This window comes from Peromyscus leucopus, chromosome 6, assembly GCF_004664715.2.
Source record: "Peromyscus leucopus breed LL Stock chromosome 6, UCI_PerLeu_2.1, whole genome shotgun sequence".
Lineage (NCBI taxonomy): Eukaryota > Metazoa > Chordata > Mammalia > Rodentia > Cricetidae > Peromyscus > Peromyscus leucopus.
This window is the reverse complement of record NC_051068.1, coordinates 70,143,806-70,160,467: the sequence shown is the minus strand read 5'-3', so window position 1 is coordinate 70,160,467 and position 16,662 is coordinate 70,143,806. Positions and strand designations below refer to the sequence as shown.

At 51.3% G+C, this 16,662-nt stretch overlaps 2 protein-coding genes across 5 annotated transcripts in view; both read left to right on the top strand.

Annotated features, from left to right (window-relative positions):
- The first annotated feature begins 341 nt into the window (after window positions 1–341).
- Window positions 342–15,610, top strand: Tars2 (threonyl-tRNA synthetase 2, mitochondrial). Of its 2 annotated transcripts, none has more exons than XM_028856273.2 (18): window positions 342–561; window positions 779–975; window positions 2,901–3,024; window positions 4,332–4,456; window positions 5,248–5,365; window positions 5,448–5,512; window positions 5,760–5,838; window positions 7,013–7,159; window positions 7,609–7,707; window positions 8,083–8,300; window positions 9,014–9,176; window positions 9,582–9,719; window positions 9,895–9,972; window positions 12,638–12,738; window positions 12,904–13,005; window positions 13,167–13,239; window positions 14,183–14,300; window positions 15,260–15,610. In XM_028856273.2, the coding sequence occupies exons 1-18, from the start codon at window positions 481–483 to the stop codon at window positions 15,406–15,408; spliced, it is 2,175 nt and encodes a 724-aa protein (XP_028712106.1). In that variant the 5' UTR covers window positions 342–480; the 3' UTR covers window positions 15,409–15,610. The 2 variants fall into 2 exon arrangements, 1 of the variants encoding a protein (XP_028712106.1); XR_003733027.2 differs by having other exon boundaries at window positions 404–561; window positions 12,908–13,005.
- A 516-nt stretch (window positions 15,611–16,126) lies between these two features.
- The window catches only part of Ecm1 (extracellular matrix protein 1), a 5,879-nt gene continuing 5,343 nt past the window's right edge, over window positions 16,127–16,662 (top strand). For 2 of the 3 annotated variants that reach the window (XM_028856275.2, XM_037206900.1), the window contains exon 1: window positions 16,127–16,316. In XM_028856275.2, the coding sequence (XP_028712108.1) occupies window positions 16,250–16,316 (67 nt within the window). In that variant the 5' untranslated portion in view covers window positions 16,127–16,249. The remainder of the gene's footprint in view (window positions 16,317–16,662) is intronic. The other variant, XM_028856274.2, reaches the window with a different exon arrangement.

Here is a 16,662-nt window from a genome sequence, read left to right as displayed (position 1 = left end):
TATAGATGAGAAAATCGAGATTACAGAAACAGTTTACCAAAAACTACTTAGTTAATGCCAGATCCAGCGTTTACACTAGACGTTTAATTCCAGTGTCTGTGCTCTTGTTTCCTGCCTGCTTTAAGGATGTTTAAGAAATTTTATGATTAAAGGAAAATGACTGACTGCCACTCCTGTTTTTCTCTCACTCTTGCCTTCAGGATGTCTGCCTCTGTCCTCAAAGTTGGACACCTTTCTGCCACTTTGGGCATCAGGCTGCAGGTATGTGCAACAGCTTCCACCTTCCGGTCAACCGGAACCTTTCCCAGAGCGACTGCTGCTGTGCGGGACGTGCCTCGGCGGAGTTCCTGGGGGTGGTACCTGGCCGGAGTGGCGGCTACTTCATCCAATAGGAAGGGACATTATCGGCTCCGAAGCCAATGAGGACTCCGGTGAGGAAGAAGCGGCGATCTGAGCACGGAGGCACCGACTTGAGGCGGCATGGGCCTCTGTCTGAGGTGGCGCCGGCTCGGGCTCCCGCTCCCGGGGTTCCGCAGCTGCGAGCTCCACACAGTGCATGAGGTACGCAAGGCTCCCAACCGTCCGGCCCAGCGGAGTCCAGGGTGCAGGCTATCCAGTCTCCCCCGGGCCCTGCAGCCCCGCTCTGAAATGTGCGGTCCCCTTGAGTCCCCGACCTAAGACCTGCGCTCCTTAGACCTCCACAGCCCCCACCATCCGCGTTGCGGAGTAGTGCAAATACGGCCAGCGATGATAACCTAATGTGTGCCTTTCTCTTCAGGCCTCTGTGCCGACTCCTCCACATTGGTTGGCAGAGCGATTCGGCCTCTTTGAGGAGCTATGGGCCGCTCAGGTGAAAAGGTTAGCAAGTATGACACAGAAGAACCCCCGGGCTATTAAGATCTCACTTCCTGAAGGCCAGAAGGTAGATGCTGTTGCGTGGGACACAACCCCTTACCAACTGGCCCGGAAGATCAGGTATCAAGCCATCCTCTACCTACAAGAAGTACTTTTCCTGTCCACTATTTTCTCTGCACCTGGTCAGGAAAAGAAAACACTTTTTTATTTAAATTTTTCTTTGTCCTTGTTTTCTATCAGAAAGTTAGTCTTTGGTCGAGGAGAGGCGTCATTTAAGTGATTGCCACAGAACATAAGGACCTGTAGCATGTGTGCTCCCCCAATAAATAAATGAAATAGTAGCCCCCCCCCCAGCTGAGGACCGAACGCAGGGCCTTGCGCTCTACCACTGAGCTAAATCCCCAATCCCAAAATAGTTTAAGTTGAAAAATAAACAGCGCGGGTGTGGTGACATGTTCCTCTAATCCCAGCGTGTGTGTGTGTAGGCAGAGACAGGCAGATCCCTGTCCTGTCGGACCAGCCAGTCTACCCTGCTGGGGGAGCTCCTTGCCAATGAGAGACTGTTTCTAAAAACATGGTTAATAGCTCCCCAGGGAGAATACATACCTACACCTCCCAAAAAAAAGCATCTTTGAAAAGAAAAAAAAGCTCGTTGGGTGTGGCGGTGCAAGCCTTTAATGCCAGCATTCACGAGGCAGAGACAGGTGGATCTCTGGAGTATGAGGCTAGCTTGGTGGATACCGTGAGTTCCAGGACAACCTAGACTGTGTAGAAAAATCGTATCTCCAAAATTTAAAAAAAAAAATTTTTTTTTACATTTAGTGTGTGTGTGTGTGTGTGTCTGTCCGCACACTCACACACGTGTGCCTGTGCATGTCCACACACATGCATGCCACAGTGCACATGTGGAGGTCAGATAACAACTTTCGGGGGTAAGTTCTTTCCTTCAACTATGTGGATTCCACGGACTGCACTCATTCATCAGACTCGACAGCAAGCATCCTTACCACCTCACAGACATCCTGGGAGGCCCAAGCTTGAGCCCTCTGGACCCTTCTGCCTCCACTTCCTGGGCTCTGAGATTATAGGTGTGCACCACCATTTCTAGTTTATATAAAGACTAGGAATCGAACCCAGGTCTTTCTGCATGCTAGGCAAGCACCCTGTGGACTGAGTTAGGTCTTCTACTCATACTTTTTTTTCTTTCAAGTTCTAGGACAGTTTTTTTTTTTTACTTTAAAAGAAAAACCTCCCACCAGGCAGTGGTGGCACAGTTCTTTACTCCTAGCACTGGAGAGGCAGAGGCAGGCGGATCTCTGTGAGTTCGAGGCCAGCCTGGGCTACAGAGTGAGTTCCAGGACAGCCAAAAGTATACAGAAAAACCGGTCTCAACAACAAAAAAGAAGAGGAGGAGGAGGAAGAGGGAGAAGAAAGAAAAACTTCCAGGGCAGTCAAGCAGTAAATTTTAGCAGCTGCCTGAAGAGAATGAGGAGAGAGGGGGCAAGACCATGCTGTTTAAATTGTCATGGAAGTCAGAAAAAGTATACTTTCTGGCCACAGAATAGTGGTGAGACCCAGCCAAACCTCATGGTGTCTCACAGCACTGTGTTCCACACTCTCTTTATTGAGATAGTCTCACTCTGGGCCTGGCTGGCTTTGAATTTATTAGAATCCTCCTGCATAAGCCTCCCAAGTGTTGGATTACAGGTGTGAGCCACCATACCTGGGTAACCTTTCTTGCTAAGCATGGTGGTACAGGCCTGTAATCTTAGCATTCAGAAAGTGGAGACAAAAGATCCAGAATTCAAGGCCAGCCTGGACCATATAACAAGACCTTTCTTTGGGGGGAGGGGGTCTTTGATGATTTATCTTTATAGTTTCAGAGTCTCTGCCCTTCTGTTATCCATTGAGAAAAGGAATAGTAAGTTTATTGTTCTGGAGACGTATTTCCACTTGGCAAATTTAGGGTTGCTGAGGTATCAGCCTCTTGTCCTTGTGGATTATAACCCTCCTTTTCTTCATCCCTACGCCCTCCCTCTGCTCAGTTCAACACTGGCTGATACCGCAGTAGCTGCTGAAGTAAATGGAGAACTTTATGATCTGGAACGGCCCTTGGAAACAGACTGTCACCTCAGATTCCTGACGTTTGATTCCCCAGAAGGCAAAGCGGTGAGTTTTTATAGCAGGTGCAGAGGCTAATCAGCTACATGATCATTAAACAGGAAATTCTCATTTTTTTTTTTTGCCTCAGTTTCTCAATTTGCAACTGAGAAGGAGACTTAATCACAGACTATATAGGCCATCTGATTATTCCTGACGAAGCTGGAAGCCTTGATAAAGGTGTTTACTTAGCATTAGTCTATTAAGCAATGCCTTGTATGCTAGTGAAAGGAGAGACGAAGCTGAGAATCCGAAGGATAATGTGCCTCTTCAACCTCCTCAGCTCCTGAGTACACACAGTGTAAGTCAGCCATGATGTGTACTCAGTTTGCATAGGACCTGGGGACCTCATGCTTTGATCATTTCATGTCAGCTCAGGTATCATAGAGCTTGGTTATTAGAATCCAGAAAAATGCATTTCTTTTGACATCTAAATGTGAATAGTGAACAAACTCAAGAATAGTTCGTCACATTTCGTTCTGGGACCAGAAAACAATGGCACTAAAAGGCGAAAGAGAAGCTGGGGATAGCTAATGGCTGAGACCGGGTTTGTAGCAACGCACACACAAACAACAGTAACAACAGCAGCAAAACCAGAGCTTAAGGAGCAGCTGGGTGCTGGTGCTGGTGCTGGTGCTGGTGCTGGTGCTGGTGCTGGTGCTGCTGGAGGTGGTGATGGTGCTGGTGCTGGTGCTGGTGCTGGTGGTTTTTAAGACGGTGTCTTGCCTCCAGCCATGGCCTTCTGTCCACGTGTGCCAGCACAGCCGGTTAGGAACCGCATTCTTTCTAAGTAGTAATATGGTGAAGCTCTAGAGCCTGCAGGAGCAGGAAAGAAGGCCAGCGCCTCCTGCTTCTGTGTCCCTGGTCCAGGAAACACTGAGGGTGTGTAGGGTGGACCCACACTTCTGCTCAGCAGCAGAAGAAAACATTGGCTCTCTGCTTTCTTTAAAGATTTTCATTTTTTTGTGTACATGTCAGTACCTGAGTGTTCATACATGTCTACATATGTGCCTGGTGCCCATGGAGTCTAGAAAGTAGTGTCAGATCCCCTAAAATCAAAGTTGCAGTGATATGGGTGCTGGGAGCCAAACCTGGGTGCTGTGCAGGAACAAGGGTTAAGCGTTGGTGCTGATCTCCCCAGCCCCCACCTAAGACAGCTTCTTACTCTGTGGACATCATTCTCAGAGTCTAGATTCTCCGTTCTGCAGCAGTCAGTCTTCAAACAGGCCCAGCAGCTTCCCCGCCAGCTCTGGAAAGCGCCAGCACTGGGGCATTCGTGAGCCGTCGGTGAGCTCACTTTGTTCTTGTGACCCCAGGTATTCTGGCACTCCAGTGCCCATGTCCTGGGCGCAGCAGCTGAGCAACAATTGGGTGCTGTTCTCTGCCGAGGTCCAAGTACAGAGTCTGGCTTTTACCATGATTTCTTCCTGAGGAAAGAACGGTGAGCATTCCAAGGAAGGAGATTGGTTCTGGGGTGGTTTCTGGGGTCTCAGGGCAAGTTCAGTTTAGAGGAGAAGCTGGAAGAGATCTTCTCCCAGAGATTGACATGCTTCTGCAGTGGTATCCCTTCTGACTCTGCTGACACTCACCTCTAGTCCCATGAATGTGTTACTATGTAATTTTGTTCATCCAGCTTTCCTTCTCTCGGCACACACTCTCTCTGCCCCTCTCCCCTCCTTTCCTGCCTCCCTCTAGCCCAGGCTGGTCTTGAACTCATGAACTCATGATCCTCCTTCCTTGCCTCTAGAGTGCTTGCCTAGCATAGCATGGACCTGGGTTCAGTCCCCAGAACCCCCACACACACACATAGACGCGCGCGCGCGCGCGCACACACACACAGAGACACACACACACAGACACACACACGCACACACAGACACACACACACACATGCAAGCACACACAGACACACACGCACGCACGCACGCACGCATGCACAAAATCTATACTGCTGTGGTGGCACAGGCCTTTAATCTCAGCAATCAGAAGGCAGAAGCAGACAGAGTTCCAGGCCAGCCTGGTCTACAGAGTGAGTTCCAGGATAGTCAGGGCTACAGAAACCCTGTCTCAAAAAGCAAACGAAAACTATACTTAATTTCCTATTGCTTTTTCTGAGTTTGTCTCTGCAGTAATTACAGATTTCTTTGTCAAAGGGCAGAACCTTGCTCCCTAGCTAACTTGTCATCACCCGGGTGTCTCTGAAGAAGCAAGTCAACAATTTCCCTTTTCCAGGACAGTCCGCAGCGCAGAGTTGCCCCTTTTAGAGCGGACTTGCGAGGAGATCATAGCTGCCGCACAACCATTCCGCAGGCTAGAGGCTTCTCGGGATCAGCTTCGCCAGCTCTTCAAGGTGAGTTGGCAGCGCACAAGAGGAACTGGGTAACTACCGGGAGGCCGGGGTAGCTCCACGCTCCCTTTCTGCCTTCATCTAGGACAACCACTTTAAGCTTCATCTGATCGAGGAGAAAGTGACCGGTCCCACAGCAATAGTGTACGGGTGAGCCTTGGCAAGAGGAGGGGACCAAGTGCGCTTCTCGGAGGCTAGAACTGGGCTCAGGGAGGGTGAGGACAGATGACCTGGGTTGCTCCAGGAAAAAGTGGGAAGAGGAATTTGCTTTTATCTGTCCTCACTGTCTGTCAGCAAAACAGATTCTTCCTCAGTACCTCTTCCGTCAGCTGAAGGCCTTGAAAGCGAGAAAACGGACCAGGAGCCTGGAAAGCACTAACGGGTCTCTTTGTCTCAGGTGTGGGATGTCAGTTGACCTCTGCCGGGGCCCCCATCTTCGGCACACCGGACAGATCGGGGCACTGAAGCTGCTGACGGTGAGCTGTGGGTGCAGACCGATAGCCCTGCGTTCTCAGGAGGGCAGAGTGGAAAGGAGACCCTCTCCAGCCCCTTCTCTGTTCTCATGGCTCATGAGGGAGTCCAGGAGAAAGACAGTTTCCTCCATCCTGGAATCTCAGAGTTTCGTCTGGGTCTGGATTAAGGGAAAAGCAGCAAGATCATGAGCGGGCTAGACAGGGTCACACCAGGAAGGCACGTGTAGAGAAGGGCCGTGTCCAGGAGGACGGATGCTGCTGTTTGGCAGACAGTAGGAAGATCACCAGAGGCAAGGGCAGGCCTTTCACGACAGTGCTGTTCCTAGACATCATATAACTGGTGAACTAGAAGGTAGCGAGAGGCAGGCAGATGTGGAGGAAACCTCCTGAGAACAGCCGTCTGCACGATCTCATTCTGTCACTAATGAGGAGTGTGGTGTCAGCCAGATCTCTGTACCTGTTGCTCCTGTCTGTAAAACGAGACTGACTATTCCTGTGGGACTGGTAAAGCCACCCCATAGAAACACAGCCAGCCAGCACAGAAGACGGTGTTTGAGGAAAAGACTATAAAGGTCAGTCCTCTCAAGCCAGGCATGCTAGAACATGCTGGATCCCAGCACTGGGAAACGGAGGAAGAAAGATTAGGAATTCAAGGTTATCCTTGAGTGATACATGTCTGGGGTCACCTTTGACTACTTGAGACACCCTGTCTTAAAAACAACAGCACAGGCTCTTATTAATACTCTTAAAGAGCAAGCAGGGGCATTTGAATTCCATATGGCTGGGAGTAGGATGGGGTGTGGAAGGTGGACTTTTCTAGCAGCTGTGTGGAAGATTGATAAGGAATAGTGGACAGACACATTTGACCATAGTTTAGTTTTTCTCCTAAGCAGTCATTAGTTAGGAGGTGGAACTAAACATAAGGACACTGGTGGGGCAGTGAGGATGTGGAGAAAAAGTGGGCTGAGTGAGATTACCCCTGACCAGGATGTGGAGAAGGTAGGATCCAGGTAACACAAGGGTGAAGGTGCCGTCCTACTGGTACTGATGGGAGGAGAGTTCCTAGAGATGAGCTGACCTTCAAGTGGTGACCTCTGCAGCGACAGCACTGTGGAGACTTGACAGAGGGCAGTGTTTGCATCCCTTCATCTCTGTGACTCCCTCTGCCCTCCCACAGAACTCCTCTGCCTCGTGGAGGTCCTCAGGAGCTCCGGAGACACTGCAGAGAGTCTCGGGAATTGCTTTCCCCAAGGTGGAGTTACTGAGGACCTGGGAAGCATGGAGGGAGGAAGCAGAGTTGAGAGACCACAGACGCATCGGGAAGGTGCGGAGCACGGACCAGGGGAGGATGGGACGGGGAAGGTGGAGGAAGGTGATGTGATCTTTTTTTTGAGCTGAGGTGAACCCAGGGCCTTGTGTTTGCTCTACCACTGAGCTAAATCCCCAACCCGATGTGATCTTTTTGTTTGTTTGTTTGTTTTTTTTTCTTTTTTGTCTTGATTTTTGTTCCAGTTTTGATTTTTTGTTTTTAGACAGGGTCTCATGTAGCCTTGTCTGGCCTCCTGCTGTAGCCAAGAGTGACCTAAGCTCCTGACCCTTCTGCCTCCACATCCCAAGTACTGGGATCACAGGCTCAAACAGCCACACCTGGCCAAAGAATGTGATTGTGAATTTTCCCAAAGATTCAGTCAACACAGGGAGCAACTCTGTTATTTTCTTCTTTAGTGCCAAAGCTCTCTCTTCCTTGAGTGACAGGTAATATCCTTTCCCCAGGAACAAGAGCTCTTCTTCTTCCATGAACTGAGCCCAGGGAGCTGCTTCTTCCTGCCACGGGGCACAAGAGTCTATAATGCCCTGGTGGCTTTCATCAGGGTAAGCAGGGCATGTGTGCAGGGGAAGGATGGGGCCTAGACCAAGCCAAGGGGTTTGAGTTTGGCTCAAGCATGGTGGTATATGCCTGTCCTGTCAGCACAAAGAGACTGAGACAGAAGGATCATGAGATTGAGGACAGCCTGGGTCACAGAGCAAGAGCCTGTCTCAAAGGAAAACAGCATAAATCTTGTAAAGTCCTGGTGACTTTTAACAAGCTATTACTGTGGTGCGGTCTGCAGTGAAGCATCTGAGAGCCGACGTGGCATTTAATAGCTTGTGGCTGTGGTCAGCATGGTCTGAGTCCCAAGAGAATCACAAAGCTCTCATCTCCTCTCCTAGTTACATTGACTTTGGTGTCTATGTCCACCTTTTCAGGCTGAGTACGCCCGCCGTGGTTTCTCAGAGGTGAAAACTCCCACGCTGTTTTCTACAAAACTCTGGGAACAGTCAGGGCACTGGGAGCATTATAGGGCAGACATGTTTTCCCTGAAGCCCCCAGGCACTAACGGTCCCGACAGCTCCCAGAGTGGCCACCCTGCCAGGTGTCCCAAAGACACACTTGCTCTCAAGCCCATGAATTGCCCTGCACACTGGTGAGTTGGGGGCCAGGAAGCCTGGCTCCTCCTGGGGCTGGGGTAACCGGTCACAAATGGAAAGTACCTTGGAAAGAAAATTGGGGCATCTAATTTGGGAAGTAGATTCAAGTTTACCCAAGTGAATTTTAGGAAATGACTCCATTTCTCGGGTCTTGGTTTTGTTAGGTGACAGACAGCAGGGCACGCACATCACAGAATACAGGGACAGTAAGAGACGCCTGCTCCCGTGGGACTGAGGGTTCGAGTGTTTTCTAGACAGGGTCTCACTGTGCAGCCCTGGCACATAGATCACTACACAGACCAAGCTAGCCTCAAACTCAGAGATCCACTTGTCTCTGTCTGGTGGTTTTAAAGGCATGTACCACCATGCCCTGCTAAAACGCGACTTTTGACCAGACACTAACGATTAGGATTGGCAGGATTTGGTGGGAAAGTGTGGTAAGAGGGAGAACATGGCACAGAACATGGGCATTTGGTGCTAGGCAGGGTGGAACACAACTGTAATCTCAGAACTGGAGAGCCAGAGGCAGAAAGATCATGCGTGTAAGGCCAGCCTAGGCTACACAGCAAGTTCTAGGTCACCAGAGCTTCATACCAAGACCTTGTCTCAAAAAAAAAAAAAAAAAAAAAAAAAAGAGCTTAGTAGGAAGAAGAACAGCCGGCCGCGGCTCATTTTCCCTGTGGCCCTAACCCTTCCATGCCAACTTCAGCCTGATGTTCGCCCACCGGCCCAGATCCTGGCGGGAACTGCCTGTGCGGCTGGCTGACTTTGGAGTCCTGCACCGTGCCGAGGCCTCTGGCAGTCTGGGAGGATTAACGAGGCTATGGCGCTTCCAACAGGATGATGCTCACATCTTCTGTGCACCAGACCAGGTGGCTTTCCTCCTCCTTCAGACGTTCAGCTTTCCTTGCCTCTTTGTGGTGTAACGCAGGGTCTTACATAGCCTCACGTACTATGCAGCTGAGGAGGACCTTGAACTTGGGGTCCTGCCGCCTCATCTGAGTGCTGGGGTTACTGGTGTGCCCAACCATGCCTGGTTATTACAGTGCTATGAATCAAGCCCAGGGCTTCAAGCATGCTAGCCAGGCACCACACCAGCCAGGCTGCATCCACAGGCCCCAGTTGCCTTCTTTATACTATAGTACAGCTATCCCTCTGGTCCCCATCCCACCCCCACCCCACCCCCGCCCCCGCCCCATTTTCCCCAAAACTACCCACCCATCACCAAAGGTTTCTAGTTGGCATACTCCTAACATCCTGACTTCCTGTGTCTCTAGCTGGAAGCAGAGATCCGAGGCTGCCTTGATTTTCTCCGATCTGTTTATGCTGTTCTTGGTTTTTCCTTCCACCTGGCTTTATCTACCCGGCCATCTGGCTTCCTAGGGGAGCCTCGCCTATGGGACCAGGCCGAGCAGGTGAGTAGGAGAGAGGGAGGCAGAGCAGATAAAGCGGGCTGCAGTAGAGAGGGAGGGGATGTGGTAGCCCAGGTCTTCAGATAGAGACATGAGCTATGGTATTCATTTTCACAGGCCAGGAGGTTATCTTGCTAATTAGTCTCCTACACCCTCTTCTCATCTTGTTCCCTCTAAGGTGCTACAACAAGCCTTGGAGGAATTTGGAGAACCCTGGGACCTTAACCCTGGAGATGGCGCTTTCTATGGGCCTAAGGCAAGCTGGAACCACACTTCAGAGTTGCATTAGTCTGTCTTGTTTAATTCAGTTGTGTCTACAAAGAACTGTTTTAAAGCTTCTGTAAAAAAGAAGAGCACATTTCTGCTTGGTGGAGCTTAGAGTTTCATGAAGGCTGTGGTAGGTAAATAGGCCCTGTCAGCCCAGTGGATGTGCACTGTATAGCTCCTGTGAGACTACAATGGGTGTAGCCTTACTCACGGTCCAGGAAAGACCTTCTACAGGAATCAGTTTTCAGTCTATACATGAAGAGCCCTCTCTGGGAGGGATGGTGTAGGCAAAGGTTGGAGGATGGGGTAAAAACTCACAGCAAGTTAGAAGAAATGAAGAATTTCAGGGCAGAAAGGCCTTGGTATGTGTCTGCTGAATTGAGCAGAAAGGCTGTTAGGAGCCTGCTGTGGCACTAGGCTGTAATTGTAGCTGCTTGGAAGGTTCAGGAAGGATCACTGGGATTCAGAGATGGCTCAGCGGTTAAGAGCATTGGCTGCTCTTCCAGAGGACCCGAGTTCAACTCCCAGCACCCACATGGCAGCTCACAACTGTCTGTAACTCCTATTCCAGGGGATCTGATACCCTCATACAGACATACATGCAAGCAAAATACCAATGTACATAAAATACAAATAAATAAAGTATTTAAAAAAAAAAAAAAAAAAAAGGTCACTTGAGCCCTGGAATTTGAAGCCAACCAGGGTAGCAAAAAAAGACCTCATCTCAAACCAGGGCAGTAGGAATAAGGTTCTGTGGTAGAAACTTGACAAGTTGCCCAGGCTCTGGATTTGAGCCCCAGCACCACAAGCAAAGAAGACAAACCACGAGGTTACCTTGTGAGTTCAGCTGTGGTGACTCTTGTTTTATCTCATTATGTGGACATAGATTGGTTTGCAACTTTATTTCTTTACATATTTTTTGGTTTTTTGAGACAGGGTTTCTCTTTGTAGCCCTGACTGTCCTAGAACTCACTCTGTAAACCAGGCTGGCCTTGAACTCACAGAGACCCACTTGCCTCTGCCTCCCCGAGTGCTGGGATTAAAGGTGTGCGCCACCACTCATGGCTAAATATAATAAATCTTTAAGAGAATTTTGTTTTTGTTTTTTAAGTCAGAGGCTTTTAAGTGAAGGCTCTACACTATTCTTTCCGTTACTAAAAAATTCAGAAAGGTTAAACAGTTCACCCAGGCTACAGAATTAGCAGTCATGATAAACTTGGAATTTTTTAAATCTAAGATATTGTTTATTAAAAGGGGGCTGGAGAGATGGTTCTGAGTTAAGAGGGATCACTGTACAACCATGAGGACTGAGCCTGGATCCCGGCACACACTGAAGCTAGCTGTGATCTCATAAGTGCCTCTAACCTCAGTGTTGTGGGATGGAGAAATAGGAAGATCACCAGGGCTTGCTAGCTGACAGCCTAGAGGTGAGAAAATCTTCAGGTTCAGGGAGAGATCCTGCCAGTCTTAGGTTCTTTTCATGCTGCTGTCTGTGACCAGACACTCTTGACAAAAACACCTTAAGGGAGGGAGAAAGGGTCTGTTCAGGCTCACAGTTCAGGGGTACAGTCCGACAAAGCAGCCGGTCTCCAGCGGCACACACAATCAGGAACTGAGAGCAGTGCATGGACCCAGTGCTTAACTTAGGTTCTCCGTTTTATACAGTCTAGGACTTCCTCCTGAGGAATGGCCCCACACACAGTTAACCTAAGCAAGATAACCCCCCACAAGCATGCTCAGAGGCCTGTCTCCTAGGTGAGTCTAGGTCCTGTCAAATTGACATTAACCCTTACACTGCCTCAAGGGAGTGAGGCCAGAGAACAGTAGAAGAGGAGGGAGGCTCCTCCAGCCCCGTGAACATGTCTATGCACACACAGGCACGCACGGGCACGCACAGTGTACCAAAACAAAACGCTTGGCAGTGGTGGCGCAGGCCTTTAATCTCAGCACTTGGGAGGCAGAGGCAGGCAGATCTCTGTGAGTTCAAGGCCAGCCTGGTCTACAGAGCGGAGTTCCAGGACAGCCAGGGCTACATGGAGAAGCCTTGTCTCAAAAAGAGAAAAAGAAAAAGAAAAACAAAAAACTTATGACCAAGAGAGGAACGAATTTGAAAATTCCTAAGGAGAACAAGGCAGAATGCTGATCAGGGCAGCCGAGGGCTTGCAGGGGACCAGTTGAATCTTGAAACTGATTTCCATAGTGGCACCAGTCTCTGCTTGGGCGTGTGACGCGTTGGGTGGCACTGAGCAGTGCTGCAGGGCAAGGTGGTAGGAGAATGGAAGACTAACTGGGTAGGATTTGCCACCGTGATCTGACAGCAAAACAGCACCGGAGACAGGGGACTGGAAATGTTCCAGCGAGGGGAGGGTGAACGGGGTGAGCCTGTGGGTGGAAACAGGGGAGCTGCAGATCCAGGGCCAGGATTACCACCTGCCAGAGAGTAATCAGACTGAGGGACAGACATGCGGCCATCGAGGGAGCGGTGGGTACGCTGTCGCAGAGGTGGGGTACAGGTCTCTACGATGAAGAACTCAGGGAATCGGGAGGGGATGGGCATTCGGGGTAGCACGGCTCCACATAGCCTGTGACGTGGGTGGTAGAAGATAATGGAAGCTGCTGGGTCTGTCCTCTCACCCTCCATCCCACTTCTCCAGATTGATGTGCACCTCCGCGATGCCCTGGGTCGGCCCCATCAATGTGGAACAATCCAGCTTGACTTCCAGCTGCCACTGAGATTTGATCTGCAGTACAAGGGGTATAGAACCCTGCCTCAGCCCTTTCTGCCCTGGACCACTGCCCTCACTAGTCCAGCCCTCCACACCCTACCCCATCAGAGCTGCTTCTTGATGACTGGAAGGTGATTTGGGGGCTCAGTTTGTGGCACGTCCACCATTCCGCTCACTCCCCTTTTCCTTCCAAGGCAGGCAGGTTCCCTGGAGCGTCCGGTCCTTATTCACCGAGCAGTGCTTGGCTCTGTGGAAAGGATGTTGGGAGTGCTGGCAGAGAGCTATGGGGGGAAGTGGTGAGTCATTGCCCTGAGTTCTGTCCTCCTCTCCAGCCACATAGGTCATGCCTTAGGTCCTGACCTTCTTATCCTGTGTATTTCCTTCTCAGATCTCCCTGCAGCTACATCTGATGGCTAACACCAAATGAATGGTTCCCTTCCCTGTTTCTTCCCAACAGGCCCCTGTGGCTCTCCCCGGTCCAGGTGGTAGTCATCCCTGTAGGGACGGAGCAAGAGGAATACGCAAGGCAGGTGAGTTGGAGCCAAGGGCATCTGACCCCCGTCCTTGGGCAGGAGAGGCTCTGCAGGACAGTGGGGAGGGCCTGGGGCAGCCGTCCTGTGTGCCGAACATTCTGTATCTCAGAACGGAAACCAATTCCTGCCTTCTAGAGAGGCGTGAAAAGCAGATGAAGAGATGCTGTAACGTTGCCAAGCGGGTACAAATACGGGTTTATCTAAACGTTGGTTTAGTTTCCTTTCTAAAGAGAAGTAATGGCCAGGTGTAGTAGCACACACAGCAACAGTACTTGGGAAGCTGAGGCAGACGGGTCATGAATTTGAGACCAGCCTGGGCTTCATAGTGTGGGCCTAGGGATGTAGTTCAGTTGGGGGCACGTTTACCCGGTGTGCGCAGAGCAGTGGACCCAGTTCCCAGTGCCACGGGGCCAGGTGCGTGCCCGCCGCGGTCCTGCCACGTAAGAGTCCACGTCCATCCACGGTTCACAGCCCGAGCTGCATGAGGTTGTCTTTTAAGAACACTAGGATATGGACAGTACCGAGTTAAACAGCTGTGGGAAGCCGGGTGCCTAACAGCAGGCAGACAGAGCCGAGAGTAACTGAGTGTTCATCCAGTGAGAAGCACCCCAAGAAGTGTTAGGTCAGGGGTGGGAAGGAGGCCTCGCTGTCTCAGGCGGCAGAGTCAGCAAACACGGAGAGCACTGGGGTGAGACGCGGGACTGAAGGAGACTAGTGGCCAACTGTCGGAGCTCAAGCCTGCATTGAAATTTCCTCATCACAACTGGGTGATGGTGGCGCACACCTTCATCCTAATACTCCAGAGGCAGAGGCAGGTGAGGTCAAGGCCAGCCTGGTCTACAGAGTGAGTTCGAGGACAGCCAAGACTACACAGAGAAGCCCTGTCTCTGAAAAAAAAAAAAAGAAAAGAAATGCACTCATCACCAAACCTGTGTCCCAGGTCCAGCAGTGCCTACAGGCTGCAGGACTGGTCGGTGACCTCGATGACGCTGACTCTGGACTGACCCTCAGCCGGAGAGTCCGCCGGGCTCAGCTAGCCCACTACAATTTTCAGTTTGGTAAGAGAGGGGCAGCTTGGACCTCAGGCCCCGGGCTCTGCATTCCCTGCAGAACGTCTGTCGTTTGGCTCTGTGTACATGGGGTTAACTGGGGCTCGTTACCTGGGCTGGGTGGGAGCCTGACTGATCTGCCTCCCTTCCGTTGCTCCTTCCCACAACCTCTTCCATCCCTCAGAACAGTTTTCTTCTCATTAACTACCCCAGGATGTTTCTATTAAGTTAATTAACCAAGCCAACTTCAGAGAGAAGGGAACAGCAGAGGGTGAGAAGGCAGTAACCGAGCCCAGGCACGTTAGACACACCTGTAATCCCAGCATTGGGAGGACCAGTGGTTTGGAGCCAGCGTGGGCTATATAGAGCAAGGTTATCAACAAACCGGAGCCGGGCACGGAGCTCTGTGCTGGAGCGTGAGTGTGATCCCAACACCAGAGCAGCCAGGGCATTAGTTAATTAGCCTTGTTTGTTGTGGTGTGGGTGGAGGCGGCTCCAGGGGCAAGAAAGGCCTTCAGGAAGGAAGTCGCTCCTGGCTTTGGGGCTCTGGAGGCAAGAAGCAGAAACTGCCCTCCAGCCGCCTGCCTGGGGATCACACACGCCCTTGCCTTGCCCGCGCTAACAGCAGGCTGTGCCACAGCCCAGCTCCCCTCCCTGCATTGCACCCTCCCCAGGTCACTCACATAGGTTTTCTCTGTATGGTTAGCTCTCCATCTGTTTGTCTTGGACTCTCCAGCCCTGGTCTCCTGACCTCTAGTGATAAGGGAAGTGGAGCCTGGACCATTTCCTCATCTTGGAATGGCAGGCAGCAGCAGAGCAAGAGAACTAAATGTGTGCTGCTTTAAGCCATATCTGGGCTCTCCCACCCTTCCTAAAGATTCAGGACTGGAGTTTCTGCAAAGCAAAAGGAAATAGCCCATAGGGTTAGGAAATAGCCCGGGGTGTGCAATTCTTTCCTCTTCCTGCAGTGGTTGGCCAGAGGGAGCAGAGTAAGAGAACAGTGAACATACGGACCCGAGATAACCAGCGGCTGGGGGAGCGAGGCCTGACCGAGTCTGTGCAGAGGCTGCTGGAGTTACAGAATGCCAGGGTCCCCAATGCGGAAGAAATGTTCTGAGTCTTTGTCGACTGGTGAGGCGTAGACTCGTGAGAGTCATCTGTCCCTTACCATGGGTGTCCCAACCCGACTTGGCAGCCCAGAATGTCCCTGACTCCTCAGAACTGCCTTCCTGAACATACACTTGGTTTGGGGGTCCTGCACGGGAAGGAATGCCGTACTGTTTGCATGGGAGGAGAATAAAAAGTAAACCTGAAGCCGAGCCTGTGTCTTCATGTGACTCCCAACGGGAACGGGGAGGGGTTTCTGTGTTGTCTCCCTCTTATCCCAGAGCTAAGGAAAAGGGATGCTGAGGCCTCTGACTTGAGTAAACTCCTCAGTGCCATTTCCCACTCCCACTCAGGAGGTGGTCAGATCCTTCTCTACAAAGGACAGTATTCAGGTGGGAAACTGAGGCACAAATTAAAGGATCAAATATCCACTTGCTCCATGACTCTGTGTGTCAGCTTTGGAGTCCTGTGAGTGTGCCCCCCCTCTACAAAGGACAGTATTCAGGTGGGAAACTGAGGCACAAATTAAAGGATCAAATACCCACTTGCTCCATGACTCTCTGTGTCAGCTTTGGAGTCCTGTGAATGTGCCCCCCCCGCCCCCGCCCCCCCTCCATTATCCCAGTCTTCTAAGGAGGCCCCGGGATGAGTTTGGGAGGAGTGGCCGGGAGGAGGAGCAGCTGGGACTGAGTCAGGCAGGAAACAGGCGGGCGGGCAGGCTGGAGATAGCATATAAAGAGCAGGCCCAGAAGCTCGCAGCAGCAGTGAGGAGACGCTGCAGCAGGTGATCCAGACCTCCACTCCCCGGGACAGCCAGCTTCTGGTGGCCAGTGACCAGCCCTTGCCCCAGGATGGGGACCATACCCAGAGCAGCCTTGCTGTTGGCCTGCTTGGCCCTTGCTTCTGCCTCTGAGGGAGGTGAGTCGGGGTGGGGTCAGCCGTTGCTCAGGAGCCTGGCTCCAAACAGCTCATCCCGGTTGGCTTCTGAGCCTCCTTGTTATGAACGTGTTCACGGGGCTGGGCACCCGAACCTTAGTCGGGGAGGCTGGAGCAGGAGAGGGATGCCTGGGGACCGTAGCTAAGAAACAGAAGTTGAAGTCGGACACCACAGGACAGGTGGATTGACAGGCTGAGGGACTGGAGATGTCTGAGGAGGGACGATGAGCAGGGGAGGAAGAAAGGGCCTCGGCTGCTCGAAACCACTCTACTGACCCAAGGAGCCTTGACTGACTCACCGGTTAGGAGGCGAGCTAGGGTGTCCACA